Below are 21,427 nucleotides of genomic sequence, written 5' to 3'. Positions count from 1 at the left end.
AAATTAAACTAAATATTACAGTTCTGTAAGACCATGATGTATATCGCCAAAAAAAGTTCCATGAAAAACGGCTTAAATTTTTTTTTAACAATTAATTACAAGAAAACGGCTCGGTAGATTTTAACCTAAAATTAATCAGTACCATTCCCATCTAATATCTTTCGAACAGTTTTTGATTTTTCAAAATCGGTTCGGTAGGATGAGCTTAAATGTGGACGAAAATTTAACACTTTTTTTCAACATTTAATTACAAGAAAACGGCTCGGTAGATTTTCACCTAAAATTAATCAGCATCATTCCCAAATGATATCTTTCGAACAGTTTTTGATTTTTCAAAATCGGTTCGGTAGGATGAGCTTAAATGTGGACGAAAATATAACACTTTTTTTCAACAGTTAATTACAAGAAAACGGCTCGGTAGATTTTCACCTAAAATTAATCAGCATCATTCCCAACTAATATCTTTCGAACAGTTTTTGATTTTTTAAAATCGGTTCGGTAGGATGAGCTTAAATGTGGACGAAAAGTTCAACACTTTTTTTCAAATTACGAAAAAACGGCTTGGCAGATCGTTGCACAAAACTGACAAACGATAGTCCTCACCGAAATACATCAAATGGCTTTTAAATTTCTAAATTCGGTTCAGGCGTTTTTGAGAAAACGTCGATCAAAAGTCTAATTTTGACAAATGCCAAAAAGACCATACTGATTTTTGCAAAATTTGACGAATTTTTAAAGCTGAACCAGTTGTCGTAGGGCCGTAATATTTTAGTATGACCTAGAAAACTATGGTATCTTTCGTCAAAAAAATAATCATAAAAATCGTCAAATTTTTTTTTTAAAAACTTTATTACAAGAAAACGGCCCGGCCGATCTTTACCAAAAACTAATCAGCACGATTCCCAACCAATATCTATCTAACGGTTTTTGAATTTTCAGAATCGATTCAAAATTGCGGGCTAAAACGTGGACGAAAAATTTTTCACTTTCCTGCAATTTACAAAGAAACGGCTCGGCCGATCGCCGCACAAAACTCAGAGACGATAGTCCTGATCGAGATACATCAAATGGCTTTTAAATTTTTGAAATCGGTCCAACCGTTTTGGAGAAAACGTCAATTTACGGCAAAAAATCAGTTCACACACACACACATACACACACACACACACACACACATACTTTTTCCAAATTTGGTCTCATTCGATTCAGAATGGCTCGAAACGTCGAGAAAACATAAAATTAGCGATTCGGATTTTTTGATGAAAACATAAACTTCTCCTTCGGGAAGTTAATAATGTACATAAGTTAATTATAAAGTACTTGACAATAAGTGTTACTTGGCACGATGTTACTTGCAGCAAATGATTGATTTGCATAACAATTAATTGCAGTTGTCCCATTTCGAGTATGGAGTTGTCTAAGATTCGCTTTCGCAAATTTAATTCTATTTTAATTTCAGACAAATCATAGCTTTTATGTCTAAAAGCGAGAGTAACAGTAATATCAAGGTCGTAAATATATACATATAATACATATTTACTTGCATTTTCCTTATTGTTTGAAGATGTTTTAAAACAATTTATAATTTACAGAAATTAAGAGTTTGCTGCTCAACGTGGATGTGCCTTATTGGAATTGCGTCCTTAAAAAAATTATGTGTGCCCTGATCCTAGTATAAGATTCTATCTATATACACCGTAAGTAATATTGTTAATATATTGCATTCAACATATAGTTAAATATATTATTTTTTTGTATTTAAAAATAAGTCTTTTAATAAGGTGACCATGCACGTACCGGTTTGGCCGGGACAGTCCCGGATTTGCATCTTGCGTCCCGGATTTTCCTAAACGCAAAATTTGTCTCGGATTCAGATTTTTTGTCCCGGATTATTAAGAAGTGTAGATTTAAAGAAACTGAATTTTTGTAATTATTTGATAATAAAATTACAAGACAACGATTCAACATTATTAAATTCAAACTTTTATTTACAATTTCACAAAAACTAACAAAAATTATGAAAACGAACTAATAAGTGGTAATTTTTTCAGGTTAATAATTAGGTAAAATGCACAGATATTTATACAATTCTTAAAAACAAAAAGAAATTATAAATTGAAAAATATAAGATATAATATCACATCATAGGTACAATAGGAGTATTAAATATAATCAAATAAAAAGTCCTTACTAAAAGCCTGTCCTGATCAAAAAAATGATTCATTAAAACAATTATTATAATATTGAATAGTATATGCTATTTTAAAATTGTATTTAAGTTATTTAGCATAAATAATTCCCCTCTCCCCGTCCCGGTGTAGCATAACAAAAAATTGCCATCCCGGTTTTAACTTAAAAAAATATGGTCACCTTACTTTTATTGAATAAAGTAAGTTACAGTACACATATGAGTTTTTTATCAAATCATAGTACTATTACAATGTAATATTGATATTGCATTACTTTTTATCTTAAATTAATCTGCATATTATCGAATACATGCGATGAAAAAGAAAAACGATCAACAATTCTCCAAAAAAGATCATATTTTAATAACTAGGTAAAGTAATAGATATTATAATAATTCTTTTAAAAAGATAATTTACAAAAAATTAAGTTCATTCATTTCAATATGTTTCAAGTGCAGTTATTGCTTGATCAGGATATAGTTAACCTTTTTTTTATTTATTTTTTATATATGTTTTTTTAACAGCAATCAGAACCTTAAGTCCTATGAGCTGTTGAGGTGAAACTTCTCTATACTTCGTATTTTTTAGATGGTAACCCAATGGTTAATCCATCCATATTTGATTATTTTTTTATTAGAATTAATCTAATAGGGCTGACTTTTTATTGGTGCAGCAATGCCGAGCAAGGGCTATTTTCACTTGGAAACATATTGCTATCTATATTTTCAAGTGAAAATCGTTGTCACTGCTGCCTGACAACAGGGCTGCTCGAAGCGGGTATCGAACCCGGAACCTCTGGTACAAGTCCCGTCGCTCTGAAGCATTTTATTTAAATTGCAACACATTCCTGCTTTGTATATAATTGTGACTGTTTTTCATATTACGCCATCTTTTTAGAAATATTTTTATACAAATATGATGCACAGTTTGTCGTCAAATTCCTTCATGTTATATGATTTTAAATAATAATGAAAATTACAAATTTCCATTATATATTGCAGAGAATCGCCATATAGAACCAGGCTCGACATGCGAGATCATGGTTCGTTGCATCGCGCCGGTTTTCGCCGGGACAGGAAGAACGTTATAGTAGTGCACGGTTTCAACGGCACAGAAAGTAAAACGCCTATGACCTTCCTCAGAGATGGTAAATGCAGACACAACATATATCACTGACAATAATAATAATAGTAGTAGGAGAGTTGGTCACAATACTTTGATTTAAGTTTCCAACGAGATAATTCAATAGGCAAAACTTTTTAGATGCATACCGCGTTTCTTTGAAACTTTTGAATTCAATTTTATTTGCTAATTAACTTTCCGTAGGGCAAGTTAAAGCAATCGCAAAAGAATCGAAAATGAACATTTTTATATATCTTTACGTTTCAGAGGTTTCTGAACATTTTACATACCTTAGAAATAATGGATGTATATGTGTGTATGCGTGTGTGTATGTATGTGTATGTTTGTGTGTGCGGATACAAATATTCATTGACGATTTCGGGAATACGGTTTAACGGATTTCAATTATTCAAAAAATATTCGATTCCTACTAATAAGGAGACGTGCTGATTATTTTTGAGCATAGGCAGGTTTAGCCGTTTTGAAGATACGGGGCAACAAGTGCCAAAGACGGTAAGTCAGTTTTTAAGAGAACGGAGCGTCCGGTTTTATTAATTCAAAAAACATTTTACTTGTATTGACAAGATGAAGAACTGTTCAAATTTTTGGGAAGGAAAGTCCTGCGGTTATGAACTCTTAATAAAAATAACATAAAAAAATATCATTTTGCGGTCAAAAATGTTTATTGGACATGTGTACATCAAATTATCAGATATTTTATAGAGATTTTAATAATGTGTACATATTTTGTGTAAATTTTGTTTGTAAGTTTGTACGTTTGTGAGTTCCAGCAATTTGCCTTAAGACACGATGCCATTCACCCCACTAGTTTATTTTTAATTGGGCATTGTTGGGTAGTGTTGAGTTTATATTAGTTACAAATTAACCAAAACTTTAATTTTGGAGCCGATAAGTAGACCAATGTTTTGACAAGGCTATAGTTTGTCATTTTGCACATAAAATGCAACTTCACTCATATGTTGTTATTAGATTTTCTATCTGACTGCACAGCAAGCGCATAGCATTTTGACAGTTTTCAGTACCATTTTATATTCAAAACTTTACGTAACATAGTCTTGCCATAACATTGGTCTATATCACGGCCTTTTAATCGGCCCTGCTGAAATATAAATACAGATCGTAATCGAGCATCAGGAACGTTTGAAATATGTTTCACTTCAATTGTAATATATTTTGAACATTAGAAAAAATCAATTCTCAACTGCATCACTATGGGGATAATTATATAACGCATAATTAATAAAGTAATTTATTTCAATAAAAAAGTATGATATTGAAATGTTATAAAGTATATCTCAATAATCAAAACTAAACAAGTTATTTAAATTTCAAAATATATGAATAATCGACATTTTTCTTTTAGTCATTATGTAAAACCTTTGTGTCCAAGTTTGACTGTCATCTCGATATCAGGCAGTAGTGATCACATTTTTAATTAAAATTATAATTATAAAATATTATATAAAATACATACATACTAATTGAGTAGCTGATTCTAATATCTACTAATTTTTTTTTTAACAGAAATTAGAGCCTTAAGTCATAAGCTGTTAAACTTAAATGTGTCCTTACTTCGTATTCTTAGATCGTAACCCAATGGTTAATCAATTCTTATTTGATGAATTTTTTATCATTAGAATTTATCTAATAAGGCTAACAGTTTTTATTCGAGCAGCTTTTCCGGATTAGGGAATATTTTTACTTGGAAACATATTGCTATCTATATTTCCAAGTGAAAATCGTTATCACTGCTGCCTGACAACAGACTACTCGAAGCGGGTCTCGAACCCGGGACCTGTGACTCATTCCAACGAGATAATTCAATAGGCAAAACTTTTTAGACCCATGTCGCATTTCTTTGAAACTTTTGTTACCAATTTCATTTGCTAATTTATTTTTAATTGGGCATTGTTGGGTAGTGTTGAGTTTATATTAGTTACGATTTTAACAAAACTTTAATTATGGAGCCAATAATGTTATGGCAAGGCTATGGTTTGCACATAAAATGCAATTTCACTCATATGTTGTTATTAAAAAATTTCGTAGGGTAGTTATAGTAATGGGCCAAAAATTGAAAATAATTTGTTTTGTTTTTCTCCACATTTTGAAGGTTTCCGCATTAAAGGTATGTCTGCATTTTTCCACCCATCTTAACCGCTTACCCAAGGGCCAGTCATAAAAAAATATGAAAAAAATATTTTAGTAGATGGTTTACCTGATCTCTGTCTATTCTACAGAACATAACATGTCATTGTTATACTGATCCCGTACACAATGAAAACAATTGTTAATAGCTGTCTTCTTGTCGCGTGACTTTATTATTCTTTTCAACGACATGAATGCAAAGTTTCATCGAGATGCACTTTCATTTGCGAACAATAAACAAATGTTTGTTCGATAAATAATAATGGAATATACCATATATTAGATGAAAGTCTGAAGTAATTCTAAAATGATGCATTACGTTAAGTTGGCAGATTTACTTTTGTGTTTTCGCGAAATATAAAAAACATTATACAAAAAATATCAAAAACATTAATATAAGTATGTAAATATGTCTATAAGTGAATATAGTTTCTGAGCAGAAAAATATTACTAGAAACATCAAAGTGTAACTACTTTCATTATTTAAAAATAATCATTATATCGATAAGTCACGCTAGTCATTAGGATGTATTTTTTATTTATTAGTTACCAAGTCGTTATCGTAAATTGTTTGTCTCGCCTCAAGCTGTTTATTAGTCATTTTACTTGTATGAAATAGTATTTTATTGCACTTAACATCTTGTAAATTAATTTTGCCCCGAGCATCCTCGGACAAACCAAGCATGTTAAACTGGACTAATGAGTCACTTAACACAACAATTTTATATTACTAGTTATTTTGGACATATTTTTTTTTCATGGCTTTTATATTTGCCTTTATTTTATACAATACTAGATCATTATATGAGAATTATGTTCATGGTCAGCAAAAAATGACCGCAAAATGAAAGTAAAATTATAAAAATAAACGCTTGTGTTTAAAAACATGATAAAGAAATGAAATCAATATGAGCAATCGGTCAAAAGTAGTTTAAACTGAAGATTTCATATTGTCGAAATAGAAAAAAATACCATTTTGATATATCTGCTGATAACACATTATAGTTGATAATAATTTTCGTCGATTAAAATAAATTAATTTTGCGAATATTGGATTAATAACTTGGTAGAATAATGACACTTGATTTTATTTTATTGATCGCATTTTAATAGCAATTAGAAACTCTGGCGGCCTATAAGCTATTGGGCTGAACCTTCTTACGTTGTGTTTTTTAGATGGTAAACCAACGGTTGATCTATCCATATTTCATTTCTTCATTATTAGAATGTATCTAATAGAACTGACTTATAATTCTATTTGGTGCAGTGATGCCTGTAAAAGACAATTTTTACTCGGAATCATATTTAGGATAAATATTCCCAAGTGGAAATTGATATCGCTTCACCACGATATCAGGGTTGTTCGTGACAGTGATTGAACGTTAACCACTCCCCCATGAAGGTCCTCAACTTGAAATTAACATAATTTTATTTCACGCAATTAAAACATAATATAAAAGTATAACATTGCGCATAAAGATAAAATTCAACCAGTTTAAAAACTTATTTTAAAGAGTTAGACCTTCCTTAGTCGTCAGCTACCAAGGTGACAATTTACAATATATTTTACGTTCATGTTCTGTTTAAACAATTTTTAACATTCTTCATAAGAATTAATTACTTTCATCATTAAAACTTTGGATCTTTGCTTCTTTTCATTTCAACCTTGCAAAACATGGAACATTTTGCAACTGGAGCAAAAACAAAGACTCTTAACAGAAAATAAATATATTTACGAGGTTAAGGTTTAAAGTTGAGGTTAATAGGTACATGCAGCAAGTCATTATATATATATATATATATATATATATATATATATAATTTCCCGCAGGGCAAGTTATAGTAATCGCAAAAAAATCGAAAATGAAAACCTAGCCGTTTCAAAGATACGGGGCAAAAAGTGGTAACTCAGTTGATAATGGTAACTCAGTTTTTAAGAGAACGGAACGTCCGATTTTAATTATTCAAAATACAATTTACTTGTATTGACGAGATGAAGAATTGATCAAATTTTCACGAAGGCAGGTGTAGCGGTTTCGGAGATCTTATAAAAAAAGTAAAAAAAAATCTATTTGGCGGTCAAAAATGACCATTAGACATATGCAAAAAAAGTAAAAAAAAATCCATTTGGCGGTCAAAAATGATGATTAGACATATGCGTATCAAATTATCAGATATTTTATAGAGATTTTAACAATAAGCATAAATTTTGTTTGCATTCCTATGGGTTCCGTACCAATGTTTATCCGTTAGACGGCGACGCGGCGCTTACGCGCTTTGACATTTCGTCTCTATGCAGTTAAAGCAGTACGATTGATTTGAAAAAAAGTTCAAAATTTCCAAAATATGTCAAAATAAAAAAAAGTAATAAAAGTAATTTTTTGTCAAATTTATAGTTTCTCAAAAATTTAATTTTTTTGAAGTAATTTTTTTTCAAAAATGTTAATCGTTTTTAAAAAAATAATAATTTTTGGTACGGGAAGTTCCAGCAATTTGCCTTAAGGCACGATGCCATGCGCCCCACTAGTTATTTATTTATTTATATCATCTTCTCAGTTATCAAAGAAATCAATTGATATACAAATATTTTTCAAGGTAGTATATGCAAATAAGTTTGTGCACAATAACAGATCAATTATGATATTGATTAAGGCGATTATATTGATTAACCATAACTATTTCCAGCATATTTATCTCGAGGTTACCAAGTCGTGACGGTGGATTGGGAGCCTTTGACAAGGTTTCCTTGTTACTTATCAGCCTTATCTAATACAAAACTAGTCGGGCAATGTGCCGCGCAGATGTACTCTTACCTTATGGTAGGAGGCGGAAGAGCTAAGGCCACCACATGCGTTGGCCATTCCTTGGGAGCGCACATTTGCGGAATGATCAGCAATCATCTAACCAGGAAGCAGCATAAAATTATAGGTAGGAGATCTGGAATTAACATATTGACTTAATCAAGATGATACACATCATTATTAAACTTAATCAAGATGATACACATTGCTTGCAAATGAATTGGAGTGGCCATGTGCTTCAAGGCTCATTAGTAGAACTATTAAGGGATAAAATTAAAAAAAAAAAGATTGCGCGTAAGGTTCACGCTCGATTGATGTATAACTTATTTGCTACTGTACAAGATGGCATTTGAGTAAAAATAGATACATCATATAACAATTTTGAATAATGGTAATTAGTAACATAGTAACACTCGTGATGCACACATTTATTAGTGTCAACCATTATACACATTTATATAATAATAAATTACAAATTATATTTTTAGAATACCATGAAAAATATGTATAATATTTAAAAAGAATAATGTAATTAAAGTCTTACTTCAAATATGACATGATCGGTTTGTCATTGTAATTAGCATTTATAAATGAACCTTTATTAGAGGAATGAAGTAATTGCTAATTAATAAATTCTATAATATTCGTTCACACAATGGATTTTGTTACACAACGCCTAAACAAATATTGTTTTCGCAACTTCACTCATCATGTAGTTATGTCTGAGGAACTTCATATAATTAAAATTAACATTCATTCATTGACTGCTTGTATTTTTTTTACTTTTTCGTTGGCGATATAATCTCATTCTTTGAACAGATGTAATATATGTCTTGCCTAAAAAATATTTTTCGAATCAGAAACTACAAATAATATAGAAACACGGCACAAATGTTTAATTTGTTTTATTATTTTCAAGGAACAGGGTAAAATATTCTTCTGATTCAGGCATTTTTCATTAAATCAAGATTTGTATTACGATGTAACTTCAAAATGTTTATTTATCTACGGCGATTTCCTTGTTGATATCGGTACGCATACAAGTTGAAGCCGGTACGCATACAACGACAGATCTCTATTCACATACATGATGTCTAATCACAATCGACCCGTATAGAAATGATTTCATCGAGAGCCGTAACGCCTTTCCGTTGCATTTGTACGGATTTACACCCTAGTCGCACTTAAATAAGTTTTACTTCAAAACATGAGAAAATTTGAAATCTACTTGAAAAAAAACTTCAAATTAATAATTTTGTCAAAGTTTTTGCAAGCAGTTATTTAAATTAAAAGAAAAAATTAATAACTAAGTATAATTTGCTATATTTATAAGTGAACAATATATGGAAAAAAACGAAGATCAAATTAACTATGACTTTACACTAATTTCAAAATCGGTCCTAATTATTTTTATTTTTTTCGTATTATTTTTAATAAAACAAAATTAGTTTAATTCACCTTAATATAATTTTTTGCCATTTTAATCATTCAAATAATGATATTTAAATTTCAAATTAATACATAATTCACACTTGACACTAAACAACACCTCAATAGCGTTCGGAATAACTAGCTAAACTGAGGGTTATTTAACATTTTATGAATTCAATATTTATGTGATAGCAAGGTATGCATTATGTAATAATTTTATTTTTGATTATTTTAATATATACAACAAAGATTGTTAAACCTCATAGGGTTGCCTTATGAAAATTAGCCTTATTTGAGTAAAATCAGCACAACATTTCATAGGACGTTTAAGTTCTAATAGTTGTTCAAAAAACATAACTTCATACATGATTAAAAAAATTATATATTATTATTAATATTATTTATTCATAATATCTTATTATATGTCATAGAATAAGAAGTTTCAAAAATTTTCCTGAAACTTTTACTGCTATTTAATAGTACTCATAGTTTGCGCAGTAGCGATCTTTGGTATATAATACATATTACTATTTCTATGTGAGATCATCCAAAATCATTTTGATGACACGTCCAAAAGTCTAATTAATTTTCATTATGGTATTTACAATAAATCAATAAATTGCAATAAATCAATCTAGCGATAAGTTAATTGATGATTAAAATAATTATAAGACAAATAATACTTCTAATTCTTTCGTTTTGCAAATGCTGCTATGTTGATTACTAAAACAAAATATGCATTAATTAAAGTGTTTAGAAAGCGTTCAAGATAGCGGTGTGGTATTTTTTTTCTTTCTGGAAATTTTCAGATACACATCACTAGATCCATTCATAACTGGCGGACCAAACCTTTCATTTTGTAATAAATAAATAATAATTAAAAGAGCATACTAAAGGCTAAAATAATTTAATAACAGATATTTAAAATATTTTTTTCTACTACTTGTTCCTACAATTCAAGATTTTTAAAGCTTATCAGAAAATTTTATTTCTGATTTTTATACCAAAACTTGGTGTTATACATTGTTTTTATACATTTTTGATATCCACTTAAATATATATTTATACAAATCAATCTATTAAAATCTCGAATAATATAGACTTTGTTTCAAAATGGTTTCACAACCATGCTTCCACATGTACAAATGGAATATTTTTATACACATTTAATATATGTAAGTGTTCCACAAGATCGTGTATAATTTATTCGTCTAGCTCTTAGCCATGTAAATTAATCTATGCACATGCTTGTATATAGTGATATTATGATTCATTATTTCAGGATTAGACCCAGCCAAACCTTTAGTAGATAGATTCGGCTCAAGAAAATTTAGGTTAACCAGAGAAGATGCGCATATTGTGCAGGTGAATAACTTACTTTAAATATAAATTTGTTAAAACATCAGCATTATAATTATAATTAAAAATGTTTTGAAATTTAAAGGTAATACATACTAATGCAGGATTTTTAGGAGAAGAAGCCCAAGTGGGTCATCTAGATTTTTGCGTAAATGGAGGAAGGATACAACCATATTGCAAGGGACACCCTATAAGTAAATATTTTAATTGTTAATAGTTTATACAAAACGTATACGAAATTAATCACAAAATATCAGATCATACGAATTTCATTTATCGATAAATTATATATATATATATATATATATATATATATATATATATACTATGTAGAATTGTCTATAATATTAGAGAAAGACTTTAAAACGTGTGTTAAACAAATGATCATGCATGATCATTTGTATTGTTGCAATATTATTTTTGCAACAATGCAGTGCCATTGCATTTAGATTTGGCTATACTGATGTACTAGTAAATGAGACTTTGAATATATTCTGGATAGTTTTTACATACAATGTCCAACTTATAACAATGCATTATCAAATCGCAGAATAAATGAATTAGAAAAAAAAATATATTGCGGAGTGCTGACTTGATCAATCCATAAAATATTTACGATTATCGTAGGAATATGATATATATATATATATATATATATATATATCTTTTTGGATAAAATTATTCATTAACCAAACAATAATATTAAAATTATAAAAAGAAGTTGTTTATTATTCATTATATCTTATAATATTTTCAATGGTTGATCATAACGTAATCAGTTTCTTGACCAATTAACTGTGATTGACCATTATACTCGTCATGGGCAGAATATTGTGCATTGACGAGTAGTCCAGTCATTTGGTGCAAAAAAAGGCTGTTGCCGGTACAGTACTCCGGGAATTCTGAAAATTGGTAATCTTATAGATTTCGAGGTGCTCTTTACGAAAATCAACTTTGCCACCTCAAATTTGAACGGCAAGTTGCCGCCATATTGGAAAAATGGCGTCAAACAACAGCTTTTTTAAAATATCTCCTTTCTGGCTGATTTTACGATAAAAGTATCTATGTACGAATTAAACTAGATAAAATTTCCTACAATTCCTTAGAAAGCCGTTTTTTTGTAAAATTGATAGTTTGAGAGTACGGCCGCCTCAAAGTCTTTGCTGCTCTTTCCGTAGTATCAAATCCTTCCATATATGACAGCACTTCGAACTTGACCACATTCTCTCTAATAATTAATATTATTAATATTAAATTAAGCGAATAAGATCTAGAAATGAAATAATTCAAATATTTTTCGTTTTTTTTTGCTGAAATTTTTTAACACTCCTATGGCAAAGTAGCTATTAGTAAGTAGCTTGAAGTATTAAAAAAACAGCAAAAAAATAGCAAAAAACAGAAAAATATTTGAATTATTTTATTTCTAGATCTTATTTACTTAATTTAACATTGAAAATATTTATTTATTAGAAGGAATGTGATCAAGTTCAAAGTGCTGTCATATATGGAGAGATTTGATACTATGGCGAGAGCAGCAAAGACTTTGAGGCGGCCGTACTCTCAAACTATCAATTTTACAAAAAAACGGCTTTCTAAGGAATTGTAGGAAATTTTATCTAGTTTAATTCGTACATAGATACTTTTATCGTAAAATCAGCCAGAAAGGAGATATTTTAAAAAAGCTGTTGTTTGACGCCATTTTTCCAATATGGCGGCAACTTGCCGTTCAAATTTGAGGTGGCAAAGTTGATTTTCGTAAAGAGCACCTCGAAATCTATAAGATTACCAATTTTCAGAATTCCCGGAGTACTGTACCGGCAAAACGACCAAATGACTGGACTAGAGTATAATTGTGATACGTATCAACCAGTGACAAATAGCAACTTAAATTAATTAACAAAGGCATGAACGAATGCAAGAACTTTCCGATTTTTATAAATAATCGACTTCATCAAAGAGAATTAATTTTTATCTATTTATATACATTTTTAACTTTCCCTAGGGTAAGTTATAGTAATCGCAAAAAAATAGAAAATGAAGATTTGTATATATCTTTACGTTTCAAAGAACCTTAAAATAAATGGATAATATGTGTGTGTATGTGTGTATGTGTGTGCGGATATAAATTTTCGTCGACGATTTCAGGAACACCGATCAACCGATCAAAAAACATTCGACTCGTATTGATAAGGAGATGTGCTGATTAGTTTCTAGCAAAGGCAGGTCTAGCCGTTCCGAAGATACGGGACAAAAAATGCCATAAACGGTAACTCAGTTTTTCAGAAAACCGAGCGTCCAATTTCAATCATTCAAATAAAATTTTACTTATATTGACAAGATGAACAATTGATTAAATTTCTGGTAAGGCAGGTCCAGCGGTTAGAGACTCTCAATAAAAATAAGTTAAAAAATGACATTTTGCGGTCAAAAATGTTTATTGGACATATGTTCATCAAATTATCAGATATTTTATAGAAATTTTAGTAATGTGTACATATTTTGTGTAATTTTTTTTTTGAGTTCCATACTAAGATTTGTAATTATGGTACGGGAAGTTCCAGCAATTTGCCTTAAAGTATGATGCCATGCACCCCACTAGTATAACTGTTTATTTCAAAAACAAAAATATTGCTTTTCGCTATCAACTGAACAATCTGATTTCCAATTGATATTATTTCAACAACTACGATTTCTTTTTTAAGTTTGTATTCCTTACAATTAGATTTGGACGATAAGGCACTGGTTGATTAGGGCCCCTGGTCAATTTTGTTTAGCATTTATTTTTGGGCCATTTTTTAACTTTCCGTAGGATTAGTTATAGTAATCGCAAAAAATCAAAAATAATTTTTTTTATATATCTTTACGTTTCAGAGGTTTTTTAATTATTCAAAAAACATTCGATTGCTGTTTATAAGGAGACGTGCTGATTAATTTTTGGCATAGGCAGGTCTAGCCGAAAAAGTCAATTTCTAAAGAAGTAAATTTTTATCAAAAATTTATAGTTTCTCAAAAATCTAACTTTTTCAAAGTAATTTTTTTTCAAAAATCTTAATGTTTTTACAAAAAAATAATTTTTGGTACGAGAAGTACCAGCGCCCCACTAGTTGCATTTGCCAATTTGAAAACTGGAGTGTTAGGATTTTGAAATACTACCGCAAAGGTTCAAAATATTAATGTATCTATAACTATATAAAATCCACATTTCATTTTGATATTGATATTACATGGAATTTTATTCGAAGGGCGTTCGCGTTGCAGCCACTTTCTCAGCGCGTGTTACTTGGCCCAGGCCGTGAGGTCGCGCACGCCTCTGCGTGGAGTTCCCTGCAACCGCGGATGTCCTCGCTCGGGAGTGGGTCACTGGATATCGGCGATTCTGCCTGCGCCCGCCGCGCCACCCCCACTACCCGAAGGACATTCGCACGAAATGTTCTCCATTGGGGAGGAATCAACAGATAAGTGAGTATTAAAGGACTAAGAAAATTCGATGCCACGGTAATTTATATTATACAATATTATTACTGTTATGATCTGATTTATTATGGTGGGGTAACAAGTTGGGACATGGGCTAGCACAAACTAGTTCTGGGTTTACTGGCTCGAAAGCAGCCACGGCCAAGTCCGACATCAGGCAGTTTTGATGTCAAATTTCTATTTAAAGTTGTAGATCTCAAGAACGTAATCAACCCTCGTGAGAATAGCTGCATATAAAATAAAAAAATGTTAACAAATACTTCGAGTATAGTTACAACTGGATTAGTCACACTTACTGGGTTGTCATTCATTCAAGATACCATATAATATCGACAAAACAATTACTGAATGTCCTAGTGCATATGACAGATTGTTTTTAAAAGCATAACAAAAATAAAACTGATTTATTGTGATATTTTTGTCATCATTTATACACTCGAGAAATGTTTATTGATTTCAGCTATTCTGAGTGTTTTGTACATGCAAAATATTATTTAACTTATTTACCAAAAAAATTTTTGTTTGTTTTTATTTTAATTACAATCTGTCACACTTAGGACATTCAGTAATTGTTTTGACTTTTCTTATTATATGAATCTTAAATGATGGCAACCCAGTAACTGTCCAGTCCAGTTATGACTAATTATCTATACTCGAAGTAATTGCTGACATTTTTATTATATATGCAACTATACCTACGAGAGGCGATTTTCACTTGAGGCTATATTTGAGATCTATAACCTCAAGTGGAATTTTGACATCAAGGTTGCCTGATGTCAGGCTTGGCAGTAGCGGGAATCAAACCAGCGAACCTGATTTACCAAAAATGGAAGTCTAAATCGACTCGACTAAATCACATTTTATTATGAAAAATTTCATTTCTAGTGCATAGTTTTTTTCAAAATAAAAAACAATTAGAATGTGTTTGCAGTCGATAAAATATTATTTTATTTCGATGAGATAATTCGTAATTGGCGTCCCAGAGAGCTCGCAATCTATGAGTTGCGTGGCAGTCAACATGTTAAGTAAAAAACAAAATAGTTTGTTCTCGATTAATAAATCATTTAGACAATCAAAAGTATTTAAACATCAGGATTCATAACCAATCGATTTTATTTGAATTATGATCTGTGTATTATAAAAACATTTTTAGTAATTGTTTTTTTATCTTTAGCCTATGGCTTGTTTGGAAGGTAACTGACTAGTTATTTTTTCTTATAAAGTGGCATCATTCTTTTACTATATTTGATTTTGAACAATATAGTTATTTTCACTTTTTATTCTCACTTGACATCTGTTATCAAATGAATTTTTTATATAACACTGCATGATATCAAGCTGAATTTTTTTGAATAAGTGACTAATTGTTGTTAGAAATTTGATTATTTTCATAACAAATTATAAACGGATTTATTTCTTTCTTTTCAGAACTACCGGTACATATTGTGTAACATTTGATTATAACAAGCAGTGCCCGTTTGATTAACATTTTTTTTTAAAAAAAGTGGCAAAACAGTTGAGTGAATATTAAATTAAATCAGGGTTTAGTGTTTAGAAACTTTTAGATCTAAGTTCTTAATGATGACAGTTTAATATATAATGAAAGTGTTTGTACAAATAGTTTAAGATATAGTGTTAATAATTTATGTAATTGAATATTTATTAGAAATATATCTTCTCATGTGAACTTCTCTGTGTTTTTCTATTTCCTACCGTTCTGTTGAATAATTATTATTCATTACTTCAAATAACAAACTAATTATATAGGTTTTCAAAGTAAATAAAAGAAGAATTACTTCAGACCTTGTTTTGTGAATATTTTGAATTATATTCTAAATATACATAGATAAAATCAAATTGATTTCAATTGAAAAATTATATTCAATATATGTTTTAAACACTGAGGCCATCTGTTCGGTTCTCTAAAAGCCAGTATTGATGCTCGCAGTGGCTTTGCTCAAAATGCAACATTAGAAAGAATTTTACAATTATCCAACAAGTTTTTTTAAAATAATTTATAATAATTATCACCACCAAATTATCATGAACGAGTTTAGATAAAATGTGTATAACCCAATGGTTACAACAATCGTTCAAATATATTTCTTGGGAAGAAATTTTACAAATGAATACTAGATAGAGTGAGAGATTAAAGCTATAAATTAAATTGGTACACAAAGCATCCCGTATTAAAACTGATTGTATTGCACTTTTATAGTAATTTCATATATTTCTAACACGTCATTTTAAAACCCACGTTAATCGCCATGTCAGTCAAATGCGTCTGACGCTAAGAAGTTCTACATGAGCCATGTCAAACACTTATGTCTGATATACGCGATTTGGTAGATGAAAAAGAAACTTTTTTTAATTGATTTCGTTTTCTTGATACACTTTCAACTAAATTATCTTATGAAGTTACCATTGCCTATGTGAAAATTAAGTAAATAGATTAGTGATATTCATATAGCGCCTCATCTGCTTAAACTATAAGATCTATCAGTATTTTTTAATTATATAATTTTTATATAGTTAACGTCAATTATGCAAGTAAAAAATAAGACAATGAAAATTTTCATAAGCAAAAACCCCAATGACCAATAATTCACACATTTATTAAAATTATGTAATCACAATATGTTTACAGTTAATTATTAAATAATTAAATATTCATTTTATTAGCTGTGCCGAAATGTGTACATTTTATTTTGGTATATTATTTGTTATATATTGGACTTGTATATAATACCTGTACCTCATTACTTCTTCATAAATTAATTACATTTTTTTAGTGCTCTCTCACACCAATTCCCAAAGCCCACACTTGAATAAAAGAAAGTCCAACTTCAAAATTATCACAACGAAAAAACTTTAGAGGGGTATATTTAAAAACTTACTTAAATTTTTTATATACGCCCAATAAAATTTTCTCGTCATGAAATTTTTAATGTGGGTCTTATTTATTCAAATGTTGGCTTTAAGATGTTATAACATGCAACTTTGACTTGTCTGACATAATCAAAAAGATTTCAAGAAATATTGAATCGAATCATTATTGATTAATTGCATGTCTTGATCAAAATTGTTTTTAGTAATAAAAGTACATATAATTTTTTTGCAAATTATGAATATAATCAAATAATTTTAAAATGTAATAGATCACGAAAGACATATAGAACTTTTCAAATATTTCAATCAAAAGCAGCAATTGTGTCGTCATTAATGAGAATGTGCATGCAGTCAAACAGGGGAAATATATGATTCTCAATACTAAAAATGTCTATGTGAATAAAACCACTATTTTGTTTATGATATATATCATGATCATGAATCTACAACCTTCTTCTCTCGTTACTTTTGCTAGTCTTTCTTATTATTATAAGTTACCGGTATTTAAACTCATACAATTGTATCCCCCCCCAAAGGGTTCCGAGTTAAATAGAAAAAGTCCTGGTCAAATCTCGACCAACATTAAATATTCAAAATCCTATAAGTGCATCAGATTTAGTATGATGAATACTTGTATATAATTCAAAAATTATATTCTTGGACTCGAATTACATAAAACATACTTTGCCTCTCCCAGAACTCAAAACCAATACTTGAGCACCTTTTGCAGCAACTGCCAGGAACTTCTAGTACTCGACACAAAATCAGTTCTTTACAAAATCAGTCGGTTACGTCCGAGCAAAGTCCTTACTTAACACACAATACACCACATACATGAGAAACTTTTGTGAACTTAAAATTCGATAAAAATTTGATTTGAGGTGGACATGTTTAAGCATTACCTACAGAAGGATACACAAACATATATTAGTTACACAATTATTAATTACATATAAATAAAAATAAAAGATATATTAGATGTAGGTAAAATGTTTAATTATAAATATAAAATTGATTCAAAAGGCAGGTCTAGCGGTTTCGGAAATCAAGTAAAAAAAGTAAAAATAAGCCATTTGACGGTCAGAAATGATCATAAAATTATCAGATATTTTATAGAGATTTTAACAACAAGTATAAATTTTGTTCACATTCCTATAGGTTCCGTTTATTTGTTAGACGACAACGCGGCGCTTACGCGCTTTAGTATTTCGTCCCTTTGCAGTTAAAGCAGTACGATTGCTTTCAAAAAAGTTCAGAACTTCCAAAATATTTCAAAATAAAAAAAACATTTTTCAACTAGTTGGTATTGGTATTTTGCCTTGAGGCAAGTTACATGAACTTCCCGATATGTGTAAATAATCGTCTTAATCAATAAAAAATAAATTAATTTATGAGTTATTAAAGTATGAAAACGAACGGAACTCGGAATATTTTCTGAGAGCAAATTTTCAAAAATCAACAACAAGACCATAGTAGTATTCAAGTACTCTATCGTTATACCAAGTAAATCCTCTAATTGTAATATTAACAAAAGTCAAAAAAAACTACTCATTTTCTCAAACTTTGATAAAATTTTAAAATTAAACTATATGTCGTAAGGCTGTAATATTTCAGTTAGTTCTATAAGACCATGATGTATATCGCCAAAAAAGTTCCATAAAAATCGGCTTGAATTTTTCTTTCAACAGTTAATTACAAAGAAACGGCTCGGTAGATTTTCACCTAAAACTAATCTAATTTAAGCTAATTTTTCAAAATCAATTCGGTAGTATGAGCTGAAATGTGGACGAAACGTTTAACACTTTTTCCCAAATGACAAAAGAATTGTTTGGCAGATTGTTGCACAAAACTGACAAACGACAGTTCACATCGAAATACATCAAATGATTTTTAAATTTTTGAAATCGGTCCAGCAGTTTTCGAGAAAACGTCGACTTACGGCAAAAAATTTGTTCACATACACACACACATTCTTTTTCCAAATGTGGTCTCATGCGATTCAGAATAGCTTGAAACGTCGAGAAAACATAAAATTAGCGAACCGGATTTTTTGATGAAAACAAACTTCTCCTTCGGGAAGTTAAAAAATCTTATTTCCAAAAAAAATATTTTTTTTCAAAAAATTATAGTTTCTCAAAAATCTAGTTTTTTCAAAGTAACATTTTTTTAATCTTAAAAAAAAAATAATTTTTGGTACGGGAAGTTCCAGCAAGGCACGATGCCATGCTCCCCACTGATTGTATGCATATTGAAAAAAAACTTTACAAACACAAATCATAAAGTTATTTTCATCAAGATCTGATTTTGATAATATTTTAAATAATACCAGTAAATCAGAAAATATACAATAACAACAATTTAATTACAATTTTATATAAATTTTATTACAAAAGAAATCGATTATCTTTGGGAGGAATTAGAACTTCCAACCTTGAATCGTTCGGAATCCATACGATTTTTTCTGAATAATTGAAAATAAATGAGCTTATGTACATAATTATCATTACAGAAATTGATGGCGGAATGATTATTCTCATATTCATTAGATTATATAATTAATATAATTCGCTAATGGAGCCTCTTGTGATTGTATTAATTTCACAGTGAATTAGCTGATTAATCATCGTTTAGTTTGCATAGATTTTAGTTCGATCTGTTTGAAGATAATTGATGATATTACTAGTGGTGTATGGCATCGTGCCTTAAGGCAAATTGCTGGAACTTACCGTACCAAAAATTATTTTTTTTAAAAAAGATTTTTTTTTTAAACTTTGAAAAAAAAATAGATTTTTATGAAGCACACACACACACACACAACTAAATAATATATATATATATATATATATATATATATATATATATATCCACTTTCCTTTGGTTTGTGCGCAATGACTGAGAAATTGTATTTTGAGATTTTGCGTCGCTGTAGTATAAATCAGTTGCTTTTCAGCATCCTCATGACTAGTATCTATATCAGAAAATCCTTTCAATAAATACGAAAGAATTTGTTTTTGAATTCAACAAATATTGAAATAATATATAAAGGCGTTTAAAATTATTATATTTGACTATTAGATTAAAAAATTAAAAAAAACCTAAAAAAATAATATAACATTGAAATAAAATTTTAATAATTATTAATAAATAAAATAAATCACTAATTAAATACATTAATAAAATATGTTTTAAATAAATCGCGTAAAATTCTAAAAGAGAGTTATGATAATTGAATGTGTGTAAGTTATAATAATTAAATACATTTTGTTTATAATTGAATACTTAAATGTCTCATTCTACTATCATAAAAATAAACCAGTTTATTAAATTTAATAAAGTTTAAAGTTTATTAAATTATAATAACAGGCAATTATAATTTTATGCAATGTGGATCCTTGGAACAGAGTGATCTAAAAATGATCCATTTTTGTAAGTTCGAAAGTTTAGAATTATTATATTATATTTAGTAGACTTAAAAATGCATTATATATTATAATTATGTCTGAATTTTGAACTATAGTATTCGAATCATATTAATTAACTTTCCGTAGGTTAGGTAAGTAATCGCAAAATAATCGAAAATGATAATTTTTATAATCTTTACGTTTCAAAGGATTCTGAATATCTAAACATATTTTAGAAAAAAAAAATGGATGTATGTGTATGTGTGCGTGCATGTGTGAACGTGTGTGTATGCGGATACAAATTTTATCGACGATTTCGGGAACATCGATTAACCTAATTTAATAATTCGAAAAACATTTACTTGCAAGATAAAGAGTTGTTTCAATTTTTAGAAAGGCAGGTTTAGCGGTTATGAACTCTCAATAAAAATAAGTCAAAAAATGTACTTTAGATTATCAGATATTTTATAGTAATTTTAATAATGTGTACACATTTTGTGTAATTTTTTTTAGGTTCCGTACCAAAATTTTTAATTACGGTACGGAAAATTCCAGCAATTTGCCTTAAGGCACGATGCCATGCACTCCATTAATT

At 29.3% G+C, this 21,427-nt stretch overlaps 2 protein-coding genes across 2 annotated transcripts in view; one reads left to right on the top strand and one right to left on the bottom strand.

The window, feature by feature from the left end:
- Window positions 1–1,475: 1,475 nt before the first annotated feature.
- On the top strand, window positions 1,476–15,380 carry LOC113383621 (pancreatic triacylglycerol lipase-like). Its single transcript, XM_026621875.1, is given in 9 exon segments — window positions 1,476–1,497; window positions 1,593–1,652; window positions 1,655–1,697; window positions 3,191–3,336; window positions 8,163–8,405; window positions 10,992–11,074; window positions 11,154–11,262; window positions 14,311–14,527; window positions 15,308–15,380. Coding segments are annotated over 9 exon segments (996 nt in total).
- LOC113383610 overlaps window positions 8,293–21,427 on the bottom strand; it is a 261,160-nt gene continuing 248,025 nt past the window's right edge. Inside the window, exon 18 of the mRNA XM_026621865.1 lies at window positions 8,293–8,414. The gene's annotated coding sequence lies outside the window, so the exon portion shown is untranslated. The remainder of the gene's footprint in view (window positions 8,415–21,427) is intronic.

The sequence above is a fragment of the Ctenocephalides felis genome, unplaced genomic scaffold (genome assembly GCF_003426905.1).
Source record: "Ctenocephalides felis isolate EL2017-DRISC unplaced genomic scaffold, ASM342690v1 CF-g0.4_SCAFFOLD_00845, whole genome shotgun sequence".
Classification (NCBI taxonomy): Eukaryota; Metazoa; Arthropoda; class Insecta; order Siphonaptera; family Pulicidae; genus Ctenocephalides; species Ctenocephalides felis.
Note: the sequence above shows the minus strand (reverse complement) of the source record. Positions and strands in the feature narration are given on the sequence as shown.